The following is a 15,580-nucleotide window of genomic DNA, read 5'->3' as shown; positions in this document are numbered from 1 at the left end:
TGGCAGGCACAGGGTGGTGGGCCCATACGTCCCTAACCTGCAACTCACACTGTGATGGTGGTTGGCGGATTTACCTGCTGGTTTACGTCTTTAAGGGAAGCTACAACTGGAGAAGAGATGCTTGGAATGAGAACTGTCAAAAGTTGTATGGAGAGGTGTTATATACCGGAGCTTTGTGTAGGCAGAAAGGTGACTGTGCTGCCCTGTCCCTTTCCAGGGATAGGGCACTGTGGGGGAGACAGGCCTGGGGCAGTGGAGAACTTCCCAAAGTAGAACTTCTTTTCCCTTTTAGAAAAATCAGTACATTAAAAGCAGCATCACAGCACAGGTAAGCAGCCTGTGAGGTTTCACTCTGCTATGGTGCAGCATGACCCAACCACCACATCCTGCTACCCAGCCCTCCTCAGTACAGCCTCCAGCTGTGTGAGCAAGCTGCACATCTCCAAACTCAACCCCAGCAGCAGAACAGCAGCTCAGCCTGTGTGAACTGCTGGACCTGTGACACCCTGACTAGAGGTAAGAGCAGCCTTCCATTTGGGGGTTACTGCCCTGTCTGCCTGGGCCCAGCACTATGGAGCACACACAGGACCTTGTCTCAAATGTTTTATTAGAATTGTAGAAAACAGGATGAAACCCACCAAATAAATACTGAATAGAAAAAGTTATGTATAAAAATATATACACACAAAAGCCAAACCCTGTCAAGTATTTTACCTGAAGCCAGGCTTCTCTTCATAGTGAGCTCACTGGAGGGTAGCCAATGTTGAGTAAGGAGCCTGACAATGCTGTGTAATTATGAGAAGTTTTGACCTATGGCTAAATGAATACATTTAAAACCAACAACAACAAACCAACTGCTCCAGAGCTGTCCATGTCTCTCAGACCTGCACAAGCCAGGTACGGTAACTGCTGAGGAGCCATGTGTCAGTCCTTGCTTAGTCCCTTGTCCTAAGCCACGATGATGATGAAATTGGCTGTTGAAGCTTTCCTTTGGCAACTGAACTGTACAAGGGAAGGAAACACCGAGCAATACCACCGAATAGTCCTTAAGGGATGTGGCAGCTGCTGTAAATGACCTGGTAGTCTGCTGGTTTCCAGATGGACTGCTGGAGTGATCATTTCTCTATAAGGAATAAATAGAAGACTTCACAGAAAAATAGCTCTTGAGCAGGGGCAGCTGATTCCAGTAAGATGGGGAGTTTAACTCAACCTGGTTCCATATTCTGAGAGATCACAGTTTTCATTTGTCCAGCACTTGGTATTTCATCATATGTTGAGACAGTAAAGAAGTAATCCCACCTGCTTCATGCAGACTGCAAACTGCCCCTTTGGGAATAGATCTGTGCTTACTTAAGCAGGACATACGTAAACCAGGTATTGATGAACACCACAACCAGCTCCTCAGGTACCCATGTGTGGCTGTGGGAACACCATGATGTGGCTCCTTGTCTCTGCTGCTAAAATACTGTGATTTCGATTTCAGCCTCTTGCTGTACGGTGTCTCTAAGTTCACAGCAAATCCTGTCCATCTTCTCAAAGGCTTGCCTGCCCTGTTCACCTGTGGGGAAAGAGAAGACAGCCCACACTGAGGATGAGAAAGTAGCCAGAAACACTAAAAACCAGGATTCTCTTTAAATGCTGCTGTTGTGACCTCGTTCAGAACAACAAGAACTCTCAGTAGTGACAAACACATTTCTAAGGGAATAATTTCCCAAAAACTACTTGAAGCCACCATGGAAAAATCAGGCTTTCTGTAAACATTTCCACATGAGTAACAACTTGGAACATCACAGCTGGAAAACTTGTGTAATGCACGTGAATCTGAGTGTTTCCGAGAAGCAAGTCTGGAGATCCCCAGAACTAAGTGTGAACTGAAGAGGGAAACTGCTACCTCCTGAATAAACTGGACACCTTCCTCAGCAGCTCTGCTCAGCAGAGTCAGCCTGGGCAGCTCTTTGCCCTCAGCAGAAGCACAAGTACCAATAGCAGCACACAGAGAACATCCGTGTTTCATCACTGAAGGTCCACTCCACTGCAGGTCTGCTGAGTCCAGGTGAAGGAACAGGACACGGGCCAGTGTAAAACCATTTTGTTCGCACTCTGCCCCTCCAGTATTCAGAGTGGAACCATTTGCAGAAGAATCGGAGTATCAAGATTAGAAGTAACCAGTCAGTTTGTAGGTGGCGAAACAAGATCACCAGCCCCAAAGAAGCCTGTTGTTCTTTTGTTACATTTAAGAGACCTTTCAGTCATCCTCACTAATCTCAGAGCTGGAAGAGGCTTTATTGTGACCTGCCAGGTTCTAATGTCCTTGGTACAAAATCTAGGAGAATGTTGCTGATGCCAGGGCTACTGTTAAGCAGCACCATCAGTACTACCTGCCACCTTAAAAGGAAGGTTAGTGGCTCTTAAAGTACTTTATCCTGCAGTGATGGCCTTGGTCCTGTTCTGCAGACTAACGGAGCCTGTGGTTATTACATGTGGTACAAAGTTTATCTCAGTGTTTATGAAGTAGCTGTTGATAAAAGTTTCATTGTCCCAGATGTGTTCAGGCCTGTTCTGGTGCTGCACTATTTCATGTTACAGACTTACCAAAGGACAGTGTTGTTTCTCTGGCTGCATTCCTCACTTCCTCTGCTTCAGACTGGCACAACTGGGCAACCTGCTCAATGCTTTCAACACCCTGTGTGAGAACAGAACAGTTTGCAAGAGTAGCTCTTCAGCAAGCAAGCTAAACACATCCAATACTGACTCTCACCTCTTCTTGCATCCAAGTTCTACTGTCACCTTCCTTCCCTCCCCACCCACCCCCAAACACATCAGTTATGATCATGCTCAGTAATTTAAGAAGGAATGATACTTCCTCTCCTGTTTCAGGGCATAGAAAAAGTGCAAAAGTTCCCAGGTACACATCACTGCTGCAGCACCATTAAATCAGCACAAACCAGTCAGGACCTTGTCTGAAAGGGCAGTAGTTGCTTTACAAAGCTGATTTTGAGGACAAGACTCTGATTTTTAAAGGTTTTTTCCAACCTAGCTGATGCTATGATTTGTTGGGCCTGTCTTGTGACTTGTTTGTAGAAACTGTGCTCACAGTAATGCCTTGTATGCAAACTCACTACCAAACTGTGGCGGCTGGAAAGCTTTACATCTGTTCTGGCAGCTTCTCTCAGCAGTGATGCAAATGTTACTGTTATTTTCTGGCTATAATCAGCTAGTGTTGAATATGAGATTAACTGATTTAACTTTCAGTTTCTACAGTTAAAGCTTTAGAACCAGCTCCATGTACAGCTCACTGGGGCTAATTTTTCTGCCTGCAAGATGTCTCCCAGTCAGGCAGTGGCTGTTGTCCTTCACCAACAACAATGCTGTACAGGGTAAAACACTCTTTCTACCACTGTACTGTGCCTCTCATGTCAAATGGAGACACTCCCAGATCCTTGCAGCTCCCTGTGCTGCTGCCGCCTTTTGAATAGCAGCATAAATAGTTTGGAACTTTGGCAGTCAAAAAATTCATTAACTCCTAAGACAAGGAAGCTGAAAAAGCAACCCTACTGGCTTGAAAACTAAAGCCAGATGCACTTTTGCATGTGGCAGTTTTGCCCATATACTTACTCTGAGGTTTTTAAGAGCCAAACAAGCAGCTTGCTGAAGTCTTGTGTCAGAGTCAGCTAAAGCATCAGTGTAAAACAAGAGAGCCTGAATTGAAAAGAAAAAGAAAGGTTTTATAAACTACAGCATCATCACACATTGAAATTCAACCTGACCTAAGTACTGTTGGTGTTACCAAGCTGAAACTGAGTAACGGACATGGACAAGTCACTTGAGTACTGAGTAGGTACTAGTACTCGAGTAGGTTCTAGTTGGGAGGTCAGAGCAGACAGCAGCACTGTTCCAGGGCACCAGATCCGTGTATTTCAGCATCCATTTAGACAAGCCGGGAAGGTTTCAGCCTTTACCTTTTCCCTGCAGTTCCGGCTCGCCGCCGCACGGCACAGACAGGCCGTGGCCGCTTTGCTGACGCGGTGGTTGTCATCCAGCTGCAGAAGCCCCAGGAGCCGCAACGTCTGCGGCAGCGGCTGGAGCCGGTTCAGCCGCTTTCCTTTCAGCTTCTTAAGAGTCTTCAGCCGCCCAGGGCACTGCAGCTCCTCGATCAGCATCACTGCAAGAGAAAGGGCAGCGTCACTGACAGCTGAAGGCAGTACCACGAGAAGGCAAAGCCCTCTAATTCTGTCTCCTTTCACCACCAGCAGTTGTTCACAAGGGTAAGACGCAAGCCAAGAGTGGCAGGAAGCAAATCAGGACAACTGGCCCTTTGGCCATCCTGTCTTCTCTCCCTGGCATTGTTTCATTTCCTCCTATGCCAAGACATTAAGATGAATGGAGCAGAGATTATTTCACACTACTAGCTCATGGAGTGCAGTGAAGCCCTGGGTACATCAAGTGCAATATGCGGTGCTGAAGAACTGCACCTACTCCTATGCCTTTGGGTGTCAGGACAAGCAGACCAGTCCCACAGTAAAGAAAACACCATTAAGCAAAACGCTGTACCCATCCCTGGCAGATCTTGCTGTACTGGTCAAAGAGAAAATCCTCTGTCTCTTAAAAAAAAGATGAGCTCAGGCACTGGATTTGCAATTCCAGTTTGAAGAACATCCCAGGACTTCCTCACTGGCCAGCAGCGACCTCAGGCCTGCCACAGATGACTCATCTGCATCAAAACAAGACTGAAGATGCAGCCAATATCAGGACTATTTTTAAAGTAATTCTTTTGTGACGCAGACCAAGCCGTAAGTGCTGTCATGTGCTGGACTCATGCTACATGTGTAACCGCTGAAACTGCAGCTGTAACCAGACATAGGTAATGTCTGCAGCTCTGTGTGACTGTTTGCTATTTACTCAGTCCCTGAAGCCAGCCCTAGATGATTGCTGTTTCTGCTTGAACTTCAGACTATTACAGAGCCACTTTTTAGGGCACTTAAGAAATCCATCTTCCCACCTCTGCTTTGTTTTTACCTCGTTACATGTGGGAGCCAGGCTTGTCTTTCCTGTTCTAAGTAAAATTATATGGTCATAAGGGGAATTAAAAAGGAAACAAATTGTCAATACAATGGTTGGGCAGCTTTCTGCTCTGAAAGTGGATCCTGAGTAATAACCTGGAGAGTAGCAGCCAGCTGCTGGGCTTGTCAGTTCAAGGGAAGGAGCCAAGCACTGCCCTTACCTTCTTTAGCAAGTTTTCCCAAGTGTTTCTCCAGGCTGGTGATGTGGTGCTTCTCCAGGTAGCTGTAAAATTGGAATGAAGTCACCAGTTCTGGTTGGAGGGGCAGGCAGGGGAGCAGCCCATCACAGGTAACAATCTGCTCTAGCAGCCTCTGCAGCACTGGAAGCAGCATGGGAAAGAACAAAGGAGAAAAAGAAAGGTTGGTTAAATGTAAACAGCTTCAAACAAGGCAGAGTTGTAGTTTAGTTTTAAAGTGCAAAAAGACAATGTGTAGCCATACAACAAAAGGAAACCTGAGTGGCAGCTCAGTACCTGCTTCTAACTGACAGGGGTATTTCTCCTTCACTTTGAGCATCAGGGTGTATTTTAGCACGTGACGGAATCTTTCTGCTGAAGCAAACAAGATGCTGCTGGGCTCTGCAAGGTCACTCCAGATCTTCAGGTACTGCTTCTTCTTCTTAGTCTTCTGAAGAACTGAAAAATCCCATTTTAAAGACAGTGAGCTCTAGCAGATTTTGGATTTCACATGAGAAAAGAGGCAGCAGATGGCATATGTAGAGATGTGTCAGCATTGAGTTGTGTTTGTGTTGTGTGGATGGGACTGATTTGTTCAAAGCTGGAGATTTGCTGCCAGTATTTTAACATCTGCAAGCACTGATTTCACCAGGCTTGGGCCAAACTCCTAAACTGTCATTACAAGACCTGAATGAGATAGCAGCTCCTCTGCCTTGTGTTCATTCATTTTATCCAAGTCAAGTTTCAGAAGCACTTTGTGAGCTGAACTGTTTCCATTTCTATCACCCAGAGCTGTGCCATTTCCAAGCACTTTAGAGATCCTGTCTTCTGTACCTTCGCAAGTGGAGAACTCTGAACCTCAGTCCAGAGGCTGAGGCAGGGTTTCCTTCAAAGGAAAAAGCACTTGAAGAAGAGCACTTGAAGCAATATCCTGTGGCTCCTTGCTATTATTTAAACCCTTTCACACTCTTACCTTTGTGTTCTGCATTTAAGACTCCTACACTCTCCTCATCATGCCATACCACAGGCCTTTCAGAGCTTTGCTCCAGGGAAGAGTTTATTCTGACATCCTTCAGCATAAAATGTGTCAGCAAATACTTCCAATTAAAACCTGTATTCCTGCCATTCTATTTACCAAGATGAGACCCAAAGTCTTCAGCCTCCCACTGGGCCGTTATCATTTTGTCACCTTCAGCAGTCAATGGAAGTGATTGAGTAGTGGGAAGGCCTGAGATGGGGAAAACTGCACACTAAACTTTCCTTGCACATTCGGGCTGTTTGCTTTTATGCAGTAAGCAGAGACATAAAAGGGGATTTTAATAAGGCTGTTACGCTGTTCTTTGACTGCAAACTCCATCATCCACAACATCCCTGTTTCTAAGGCAAACCAGTTCAGCTACTAGGTCTGAGACAAAGTTCCTGAAATCCTTTCCTTCCTTGCAGAGGAAAAACAATGAGCCCTGTTTTCCCTAAGAATCCAAGCTTAAGAGCTGGTTTAATGATGTGAATGGGTAAGAAATTCAGGATGAAACCTGACATGTCTGGAGAAGCTCAAGCAGAGTCACCTGCCCCTCTCACACCTCAGCCCAGCCATGCCTTGGAACAAAGCAGTTACTCACTTTCTTCAACAGACAGATCCAAGACATCCCCCAGGACCCGCGTCTGCTCTGACACTTCTTCCAGGATGCTCTTCTGGACAACCTGGGCTACACTGGGTGAGCTCAGTTTCTGAAACACAACATGCTTATCTTAGCAGCTGGAACAAAGGCAGCATCGAGCACAAGATGAATGAGGGTTTGTTCTTGGAATCAATCTCCTGTAATCTATGAGAAAACACACAGCTGCTCTCAAAAGGCCTCTTTGCCCATCATGGCATGGGTGAGTCCTGACTGCAAAGCTTCTCAGCAGAACAGGATGAGTGAATCACAGTGTGCTGGCACAGGCTGGCTGGCACTCGTTCCTCCTCCACCCTGTTCATTGACAACTGCACAGCAGATCAATACTAATTGTTACACTGTCCTCTGCTGCCCATCCTCATCAGAGGTAATACTTGGAGGACGATAATGTGCTTGAGCACTGTAACTGAAATTAATTGAGGAATGAGGTCTCAAGGGGAGGCAGGAGTTCTTTCTTGCCTACATGCTGCCAGTTGCATTCTAGAAGTAGCAGTTTTCATTCATTAAGAAATTGATCCCCTGTTACTTAGTACACAATTCAACTCAAATCTGCCCTACTGCATTAGCAGCCTGCTTGGGACACAAAGGTATTACCTAGAGCTTCAGCAAAACCCAGAGGCTGAAATAAAGCATGAGTTTTGTATGACACATTCTGAGCATGCACACTGCATTTCTGGACTCAGTTTCTATTCTGAGCCTCTTTTTATAAAGGAACCATCTACGTATTCATTTTTGTAACTGGAATCAAAACCACAGGCTGTTCCTTACCTGCAAAAGGCCTTTGCAGAGCTTCAGATGAGTTACCAAAAGTGTGTCTAAGTTGTCATCACCTGTAGTTACATCTCTTGTTTCTGTTCTCGTGTCACAGCTCAGGGACTGCAGTGTGTTGTCATTGTATGTGCTGTTGAGGAAACAAAAGAAAGAGTTAAGACTCTCATAGCTAAATAGGCTAAAGATGCACAGTCTCAGTAGCAGCCTGCAAGCAAGATGCAGAAGTACAAACCCTGTGGCATTCAACAGATCTCAGCCTTTTTTTATTGCACTGATAACACTTCTTAAAAACATGAGGACTGCTCGTTTGCAGCAGGTGAGGTGCAGAAGTAGCACATAGACAAATCCTGTGGTGTCTCCCAACTCGTTGATACTGGGAGTATAATAAGTCTCTCGGGATCAGGCTCATAGCTCTGGAATGTTCAGTTTCAGTGCACAACTTGCAAAACTGAATTCAAATGAAGCAACAAGCAGAAGAGCTCTGTAAGTTACTCATAGATAGGGCAGCACTGGCTTGTATCATCCTGATCAGCCTGTTTCTAGCAGCCCTACACATTAGGCAGTTCCATCCCACTCTGTGGTTGTCTGAATCTCAGGGTATTCAGAGCAATTGGTTTATGCCCTGGATGTTCCCACCAGTAGCAGCTCTGCACAGTTATTACTCAACTGTGCAAGGCAAGCACAGTGTATTAGGAGGCATTCCCAGGATCAGCCCTCCTTACCCCCCATAAGGAAGTGCTGCAGACACGTACCTGATACTGGCTGTCCGTACGCTTCCGAACAACGAGAGCTCATCAGCGCTGCAGTCAGCATTTAAAAAGTCAAAACTTTCCAGTACTGTCTCCACCATTAAGCTTTCCATAGATGAGTGTTTGTGATGAAGTGGCTTTAGCTGTGATGGAATGAGAGGGAAGATGCTGTTATTGTAGTTATCAAGCAATTCTGCATGAGTTCTTGGCAGTTTTTCCGGTCACTCTTAATAACAAATACATTTGCTTTTCTGATTTCATTCCTACCCCACCAGGAACATTACCTCCTGCTCCAGACTGATCCAAAAAGAGTGTTCTAATTAGGATCTGTCTGTATTCCTCTCTGGATTTCCCTGTCTGTTCAGGTTGTTATAAGAGCTGATTTCCTCTGTATCTTGTGCCATTTTCATTTACTCCCTGTTTTAGATCTTGAAGTAACTATCGTAGGGGTCTGTTACATTCCAGTAGTAACCAAGAACTTTGATAATAATAATGGACTTCATGGGGCCAGTAACTTTCTTCCCCTTGGAAAGGCTGCTGTGAGAGCACTGGTTAAAACCATTTATTATTCCAGACCTCAGAGGAAGCCTTACAGTATCTTCTCTCCCAACTCTGCACATCAATCCCACATACAGTGCTCTCAGATTTGCATTATAACCCACTGCTTGCAGAAAGCTCTTCTCCAAGACCTTTCCTCCAAAGAAAGAAATGTTTTCAGCATCATACAACTTGTCAGACAGTCTGAGCTGCCTGCAAAACCTGGGGGACCCTGGAGAAACATTTGGTTTGAACTGATGCAGTCATCTCCGGGTACACTAAATCTGAAACCATTAACAAAACTTAGAAGCAGACACAATGCAGAGGCTGTCGCACACTGTCCACATCCTGCTGAGCCCAGGCTCGCTTCCATTTTGACTGCAGGCAACTTCCTAATTTCTTTTTCCCATTTACCGACCTGCACGCAGCACCTGAGGGCTGTCTCTTGAGAGGAGCTGTGCAACATCGGGCTCCGGTGTAGTCAGCTCTCAGGGCTGTCTTTTCCGAGTAGTGCCTGACCTCTGGTGGCCAAACTTACTTTCTGGGAGCATTGCTATTGCTATATCATTAACTCAAATCCACTACAGTCGTGGAACCTCTGCAGTTTTAGGACTAACGGTGGGAGCTACACCATCTAAAACTGCAACATACCTTTAATTTATCCCTCAGAGATGAAACCTGGTATTCCAATTTCTCCAGCTGGGCTTGCACCACATTATGTGATTTCAGCAAATCTAACACTTCTTGGAGAGTCTTATCAATTGACTTTGTATGTCCGTCTAGCTTTAGGTCATTTGCAGTATTCAAGCTTTTCTGGCTGAAGTCTTCATGCTCTGTCAGACGGTGGTTTCTGGTCCGGTGGAGAGCATCTCCACCTTTGTGACGACTCAGAAAACTCGGTGGGTTACTTGGAAATCCATCCACACACGGCGTCTTCTTCAGGATATCCAGAGTTGTGTGATCTGGAAGAGGATGCTGCCGCTCTTCTGCACAAGTCTCTTGGATCATCACCAATGGCAACGTCCTGTGGTCTAGAGCTGGAGTTGCAGTTCTGGATTCCGTCCCTTTCTGATCCTCGGAGCTGAACGAGTCCGCCTCGCTTGTCTCTGCCGGTGTGCAAGGCTTGCTCCTCCCATGCACATCAAAATCACAGGCAGCCAAGTAGCTCAGTATGCTGGGAGGCTGAGCATCACTTCCATCCGCTTGGCTCTGCCTTTGTTGCAAAACAGACTGCAGCAAACAGATTCAACAGTGAGCACAGAGACAATTGAAAAGCATGAGATACCACCAAAGATAGAGAACTAAGAGAACTGTGGATACCTGTTCTTGGAAATGTACACACCCAACTGATCAAAACCACAGGGCTCTTCTGCACAAGGCAGCCAGGCCAGTGTAAATTGGCAAGAGAAGGCTTAATGGTTAGGTGAACATATCAGTGATGGTACTAGCACTTGAGATATATGGCAGATTTAAAAGGGTCATATAAAACAACCATTAAAACAAACCCTTCTTGAATGAATGAGTCAAGTCTTAGGTCTGTGCTTTGCATTCTGCTCTCCTCAGCATACTCACCAGGTAGTATTTCTCTCTGAAGCTGGGAGTATTTGGTGGGGTCCAGTTGTATAATGAGCTCTTCCTGCTACTCACAGAAAACTTGGCAGTGGTTCCAGGTGACAAGAACAGGTTCTCTGTGTCAAAGGGGCTGAAGAAGGAGACACAAAGACCCAAGTGTCAGTAAGTCCGGAAAGCACAGAATCATTTAGCAGCAGGAATAGCTGTTAGGATTGAACTGTGACATTTAATAAACAACACAGGGAATAAAAGGAAAGCCAAACTGCCTCTCTGACCAATACCTTTGATTGCACCAGAGAACGAGGTAGGCAAAAAGATTCTGTGTTTTACACGGAATTCTCAACACCCTTTAGACAGAGGCATGTGCCACAGTTTTGGGAATAGGAGCCCAACAGGCCATAAATCTGAAGCACTCTCTGTCCCCCTGCCATGTCCTACACAGTGCTGGCAAGTACAGCATCAGCTGCTTGCCAGCAGCCACTGGACAAATAGCGAGATGTACACCACATCCGACATCAGAAGGAGTTATAAGACATGTAATAAAGGAAAACTGCTGTGAATTTCCCCCCTGCAGAGCACACAGCACCTGGGAAAGCTACTAAAAACCCCACCTTCGTTATCCTTCAAATATTAATAAACAACCATTTTGACTGGCAGAGGAAATCTGTGTGCTGGGATATGGCAAGTTGTGTGGTTCATACAGTCACAGACAAGTCCAGTTCCCAGAGGATACTGGATATAGTCTAGAAGAGATTGACAAGTCCCACTCTAAAGAATTCCCACTTACCTACTATGTGACAGCCATTAATTTCCCAACTCCTTTGCAAAGAGTCTAAGGCAACTTGGACAAACTGCCTCCCAAAATTCAACTCGGCTAACCAGGAGAGGGAGAGCATATTTTAAGTTACTTAAAGCAAGTTTGGGGGGTTTTATTACACATTACTTTTGTTCCCCACCAATATGCCCTGCGGCATGATGAGTGAGTTTGGTTTACCATTTAGGCGCTGGCATTCTGAAAACAACTTAGTGGTTTATAACAAATGTGTAATCTCACAGATATGAATGTAATAAACAAAAAGTAGGATAAAGTCAGCTGCATTCAGCTGTACAGCACAGAACCACGACAAGTCTGAAAAGATCCAAACAATCACAAGGACTAATCAATTACATGGAGTGGAACTTCTGCTCTCAAGCAAAAGCTGAAAAGCAGAGCTCCAGTTCTCTCCAGCTTCTCCTGTTGCACAGGGCCGAGTCTCAGCAGCATCCTGCAGTGTCACACACCACTGTCTTCCTCAGCATGGAGGTATTGCTCTGTGAGCTCACCTAATGCAGGTTAATTGTCTTATATGAACACTGTCACCCAGCTGGGGTTCCTCAAGCAGGCCAGTTCCATGGAGTCACATCAACCACCATCTGCATTGGCTCACCATGCAGCACATGAATCAGGTTTCTGACAGTGAGAGCCTTTTAGGCAAAGCCTCCTATGTTTACTGATGGAAGCAAATTATGAACCCTGTCCATGGCATTTCTTAAGAAGAGTCACAGTCATTCCTCAGATTTTTCATTTTCACCTTTTAGTATAGCAATGCAAAATGACACCTTGGAGGAAAGGGGCAGGAATGACAGCCTCAACCTCTTTAGCCCTTCTGCCAATTACTGAAACCCACTGGCACAATATCACTATTGAGCTGCCTCCAGCCAAGCACACACTCCCTGTTACTGCAAGATTACAAGGTGAGAGAGCAAAGCAATGGGTGAAGAATGAAATCTGCTCTAAAGCATCTATTCTCCCCTTGTAAGCTCTTTGGGCATGATACATTGTCTTGTTCCACATTTATATAGCAAACAGAACACCATACTGGGCCAGAGCTGTGAATCCGTCTCTCCCAGCACCCTGACACTGACAGAAGCCAGCAAGGGATTTTCAGGGGAAAAGCACAGGAAATAAGTCAAATCTAGTAGGTTTTCCCCAGACACACACTCAAATCTGAGGCAATCCATAGCTCAGACCTGTCATGCAGCAGACTTCACAAGCAGACTATTGCCTTCAGTTGTCGCACGCTTTTCCTTAGGTTGTCTGGTCACTTCCCGAAATCATTGACACAAAACTCTCTGCAGAGGTCAAGTTTGCAAAAACCTCACTATGTATTTCACTTGAAATTGTGGAACAAGTATTTTGCTATGGGGGTCTCTTGTGGCTGTACTAAAATGGTGGCTAACCGTTTACTTTCCACATTCCCCACAGTGAACATCGCTATGCCTGTGCAGTGTTATCCATCAACACCTTTCCAAGACTGAGAAATTCTGTTAAAAATGGCCCCACATCTGATCATCTTTGTTGCCCCAATTCTATTTCTGTATTGCTAAACATGCTGGCCTTTGGTTATGACTAATTACAATATTGGCATTAAATGCATGACACTACAATGCCATCCAGGCAATCTGAAGGTAGTACAAAACTTCCCCTTAGCTTACCTTAGCACTGTTGCAGGACTTTAGTGCTCAGGACACACACAGCCCCAGCCTGACCTTGAAGGGGTTTACAACTCATTAGAGCTCCTGTTTCCTAGATTAAACCAACCATGACATCAGAAGCTTTGCATCCACATGCATTTGAGGTACCTCAGCCTTGCCAGCACTGAGCATGGATTCCCAGCGAGATACTGTTTCGTCACAACCACCAAGGCTGTGGTGGGATTAAACACTTGAGACTTCTGTCATTTCTCTGGCCTTGCTGCATTTTTCCATTGGGTGAGGAGGACACTCCCTGGTTTGTGTTCTCAGAATGTAAGTAATCAGACAGAGCATTATCAGAGCTGAACCCAATTCAGTCCTCAGCCCCACAGGGCCTACCTTCCTTTCTCTCACTGCCAAAACTGTGTCCTAATCACTCCCCTTCTGTCCAGTCCCTCCATGTAGTAAACACCACTGTCCAGAAGGACTCAGTGGATAGACCTGTCTGAATCCCACTATTAAGCCTGCAAAGCCACACTTCCATTAAATCAAAGCACCACCAATTCTGGTCAACTGGATTGAACTCTCTGTTAATCATGAGATTTCTTTTTTCCTACTGAACACCAGTGAAAATGCCCATACAACTTGAACAGTGCGATTATTGTTAGGTTTCACCTACCCCCTAATGCATAATAGGCACCAGCTTCAAGGTCAGTACAGCTGAACACAAGACTAAGCTATGAAACATCACTCCCACCAAAAAGCACGTTTCCATCAGAAGCACAGATGTGGACTAATGGCTAAAGATACCTCCAGGAGTAACTACCCAGTCATGTAAGTTTTCATCTGTAAGAGCAAAACTGTCAGTAGATTTGTATCCAGAAAAAACAGACTTTTCTTTCTTATTCCCCCTTAAGGTTTTTTTCCTCCTACTCCACAAAGCCCTGTGAGCCAGGCCAGCACATGCTCAAAGCAGGCAGAAAGCACAAGAGTGGTTCTGGCTGGCTGGCACCCTTAGATCCCAGGACAGGGTGCTAACTGAAGTTCTGTAAAGAGAATACAGGCTTTCTCTTTGTCCTCCATGTGAGACACAGAATTCAGACTGCTATTTAGGTTGGCAGAAAAACCAAAGTCTTCTGCCAAACTGGCCAAAAAAGCCGTTCTGCAACAGGCCCAAGGTCATTCATGGCATAATCTATAAAGGAGCTGAAGGAACTTTTGTTAGAGCCCAGAAGACTAGTGGTCTATTTAAAGAAAATATACATTTAGAAGTGGAAGACTGATCCACACTTGGATTTCTCACAAAGCAGGTCTAGATTGAAAGCTTGCCTCTCGGGGAAGTTTGGGCAAATCAGCTGGATTTGTTTAGTTATTCTTAAACCAAAGAAAAAAGCAGCTGTTGAGTGCTCTGCCTTTGAAAAATACAAACACCCTGAGTTATCACCACACAACTTCTCTTCTCTGTAAGCAGCTTCAGCAAATAGGCTGTCAGAGAGGAGCCTGCCAGCTCTGCACAGAGCTGCTCTGGAGAACTGACTTGGTAGGATACCAACACATTTCACCAAATTTAAACATAGCAGAGACACAGAGACAGAGTTCTTGTACACTGAAACATTCCAAGTGGGGATTAACTCCCAAAGAAAATGTGTCACCACTAACCCTGTTCCCAGCTCTGCTGTTGCCAGCTCTAAAAGCTGGGTGATAGTTGTCCCAAATGCCCCAGAAATGCCCATCTCACTGAGCAAAAGCTGTGCTCTGAGCTGTGAGCTACTGCAACAACCAAGGGGCAACAGAATTGGAACTGTATTTTTCTAAACCAACATAGATTTAGTTACAGATAGAATTTATTTTGGAGATTTAAACCATTACCTGAGAAACTGCAATATCCCAGAATAGGAAGGGGGTTTTCCCCATATAGTGCCTTTTGCAAGAACAATTTCTGTGCACAACTATTTATGTAAGATACTGACAGCAAGGAAATTCAAGCAAGCAGATTCAGCAAAAGCAGATGAAGTGAATTGACCTGTTAGATGCTATTTGTGTGGGTTAACAAGAAGAGAGTAAAAGCAATTCTTCCAGACTCTACTGTGGATGTGCCATCTCAGACGGATTTCTTCTTCACTGCACAGGTGAAGCTTATGTTAAGCTTGAACTCAGGGAAAAAGGGACTTCCTTTACAAGAGTGCCTCTGTAAGGAGAGGGTTCTGCCTGCTGCCCTTTCTGCTCTGAAAAGGTGCATAGAGCTTTTGATCACTTCACATCTAGATTAAAGCCAAGATAAGCTTTGGTGGTGTGTGCTTGTTGAAGGGCCAGTGATGACAAAGGCATCAGACTTTGCTGGGGAAGTATGACAGCCTGTAAATCCTCTTATGCCCCTCTTCGTTCCTTCCTTCCCCAAAACTAAGACATACAAAGGTCAAAACAACATAATACTTTATTTGGCTTTCACCTAAAAGGGCTGTCATTTTTAAAGCTACTTTTACTTAAAAAAATCCTAAACATAATGGAACTTGCAGTATCCCCACTCCCCACAGTTTGCAATAACTCTGCTATGAATACCTCTGCATTCAGATTCAAGGGGGAAT

At 45.1% G+C, this 15,580-nt stretch overlaps 1 protein-coding gene across 6 annotated transcripts in view; it reads right to left on the bottom strand.

The window, feature by feature from the left end:
- Nucleotides 1-588: 588 nt before the first annotated feature.
- RIPOR3 (RIPOR family member 3) overlaps nucleotides 589-15,580 on the bottom strand; it is a 52,605-nt gene continuing 37,613 nt past the window's right edge. For all 6 annotated transcript variants that reach the window (XM_031046972.2, XM_031046974.2, XM_031046975.2 and 3 more), the window contains 11 exons: nucleotides 10,542-10,671; nucleotides 9,621-10,199; nucleotides 8,436-8,575; nucleotides 7,681-7,813; nucleotides 6,856-6,964; nucleotides 5,534-5,695; nucleotides 5,222-5,380; nucleotides 3,960-4,162; nucleotides 3,616-3,699; nucleotides 2,593-2,683; nucleotides 589-1,558 (listed from right to left, as the gene is read on the bottom strand). In XM_031046972.2, coding sequence (XP_030902832.2) covers nucleotides 1,458-1,558; nucleotides 2,593-2,683; nucleotides 3,616-3,699; nucleotides 3,960-4,162; nucleotides 5,222-5,380; nucleotides 5,534-5,695; nucleotides 6,856-6,964; nucleotides 7,681-7,813; nucleotides 8,436-8,575; nucleotides 9,621-10,199; nucleotides 10,542-10,671 — 1,891 coding nt within the window. In that variant the 3' untranslated portion in view covers nucleotides 589-1,457. The remainder of the gene's footprint in view (nucleotides 1,559-2,592; nucleotides 2,684-3,615; nucleotides 3,700-3,959; nucleotides 4,163-5,221; nucleotides 5,381-5,533; nucleotides 5,696-6,855; nucleotides 6,965-7,680; nucleotides 7,814-8,435; nucleotides 8,576-9,620; nucleotides 10,200-10,541; nucleotides 10,672-15,580) is intronic.

Source organism: Melopsittacus undulatus, chromosome 10 (genome assembly GCF_012275295.1).
Source record: "Melopsittacus undulatus isolate bMelUnd1 chromosome 10, bMelUnd1.mat.Z, whole genome shotgun sequence".
NCBI lineage: Eukaryota > Metazoa > Chordata > Aves > Psittaciformes > Psittaculidae > Melopsittacus > Melopsittacus undulatus.
Note: the sequence above shows the minus strand (reverse complement) of the source record. Positions and strands in the feature narration are given on the sequence as shown.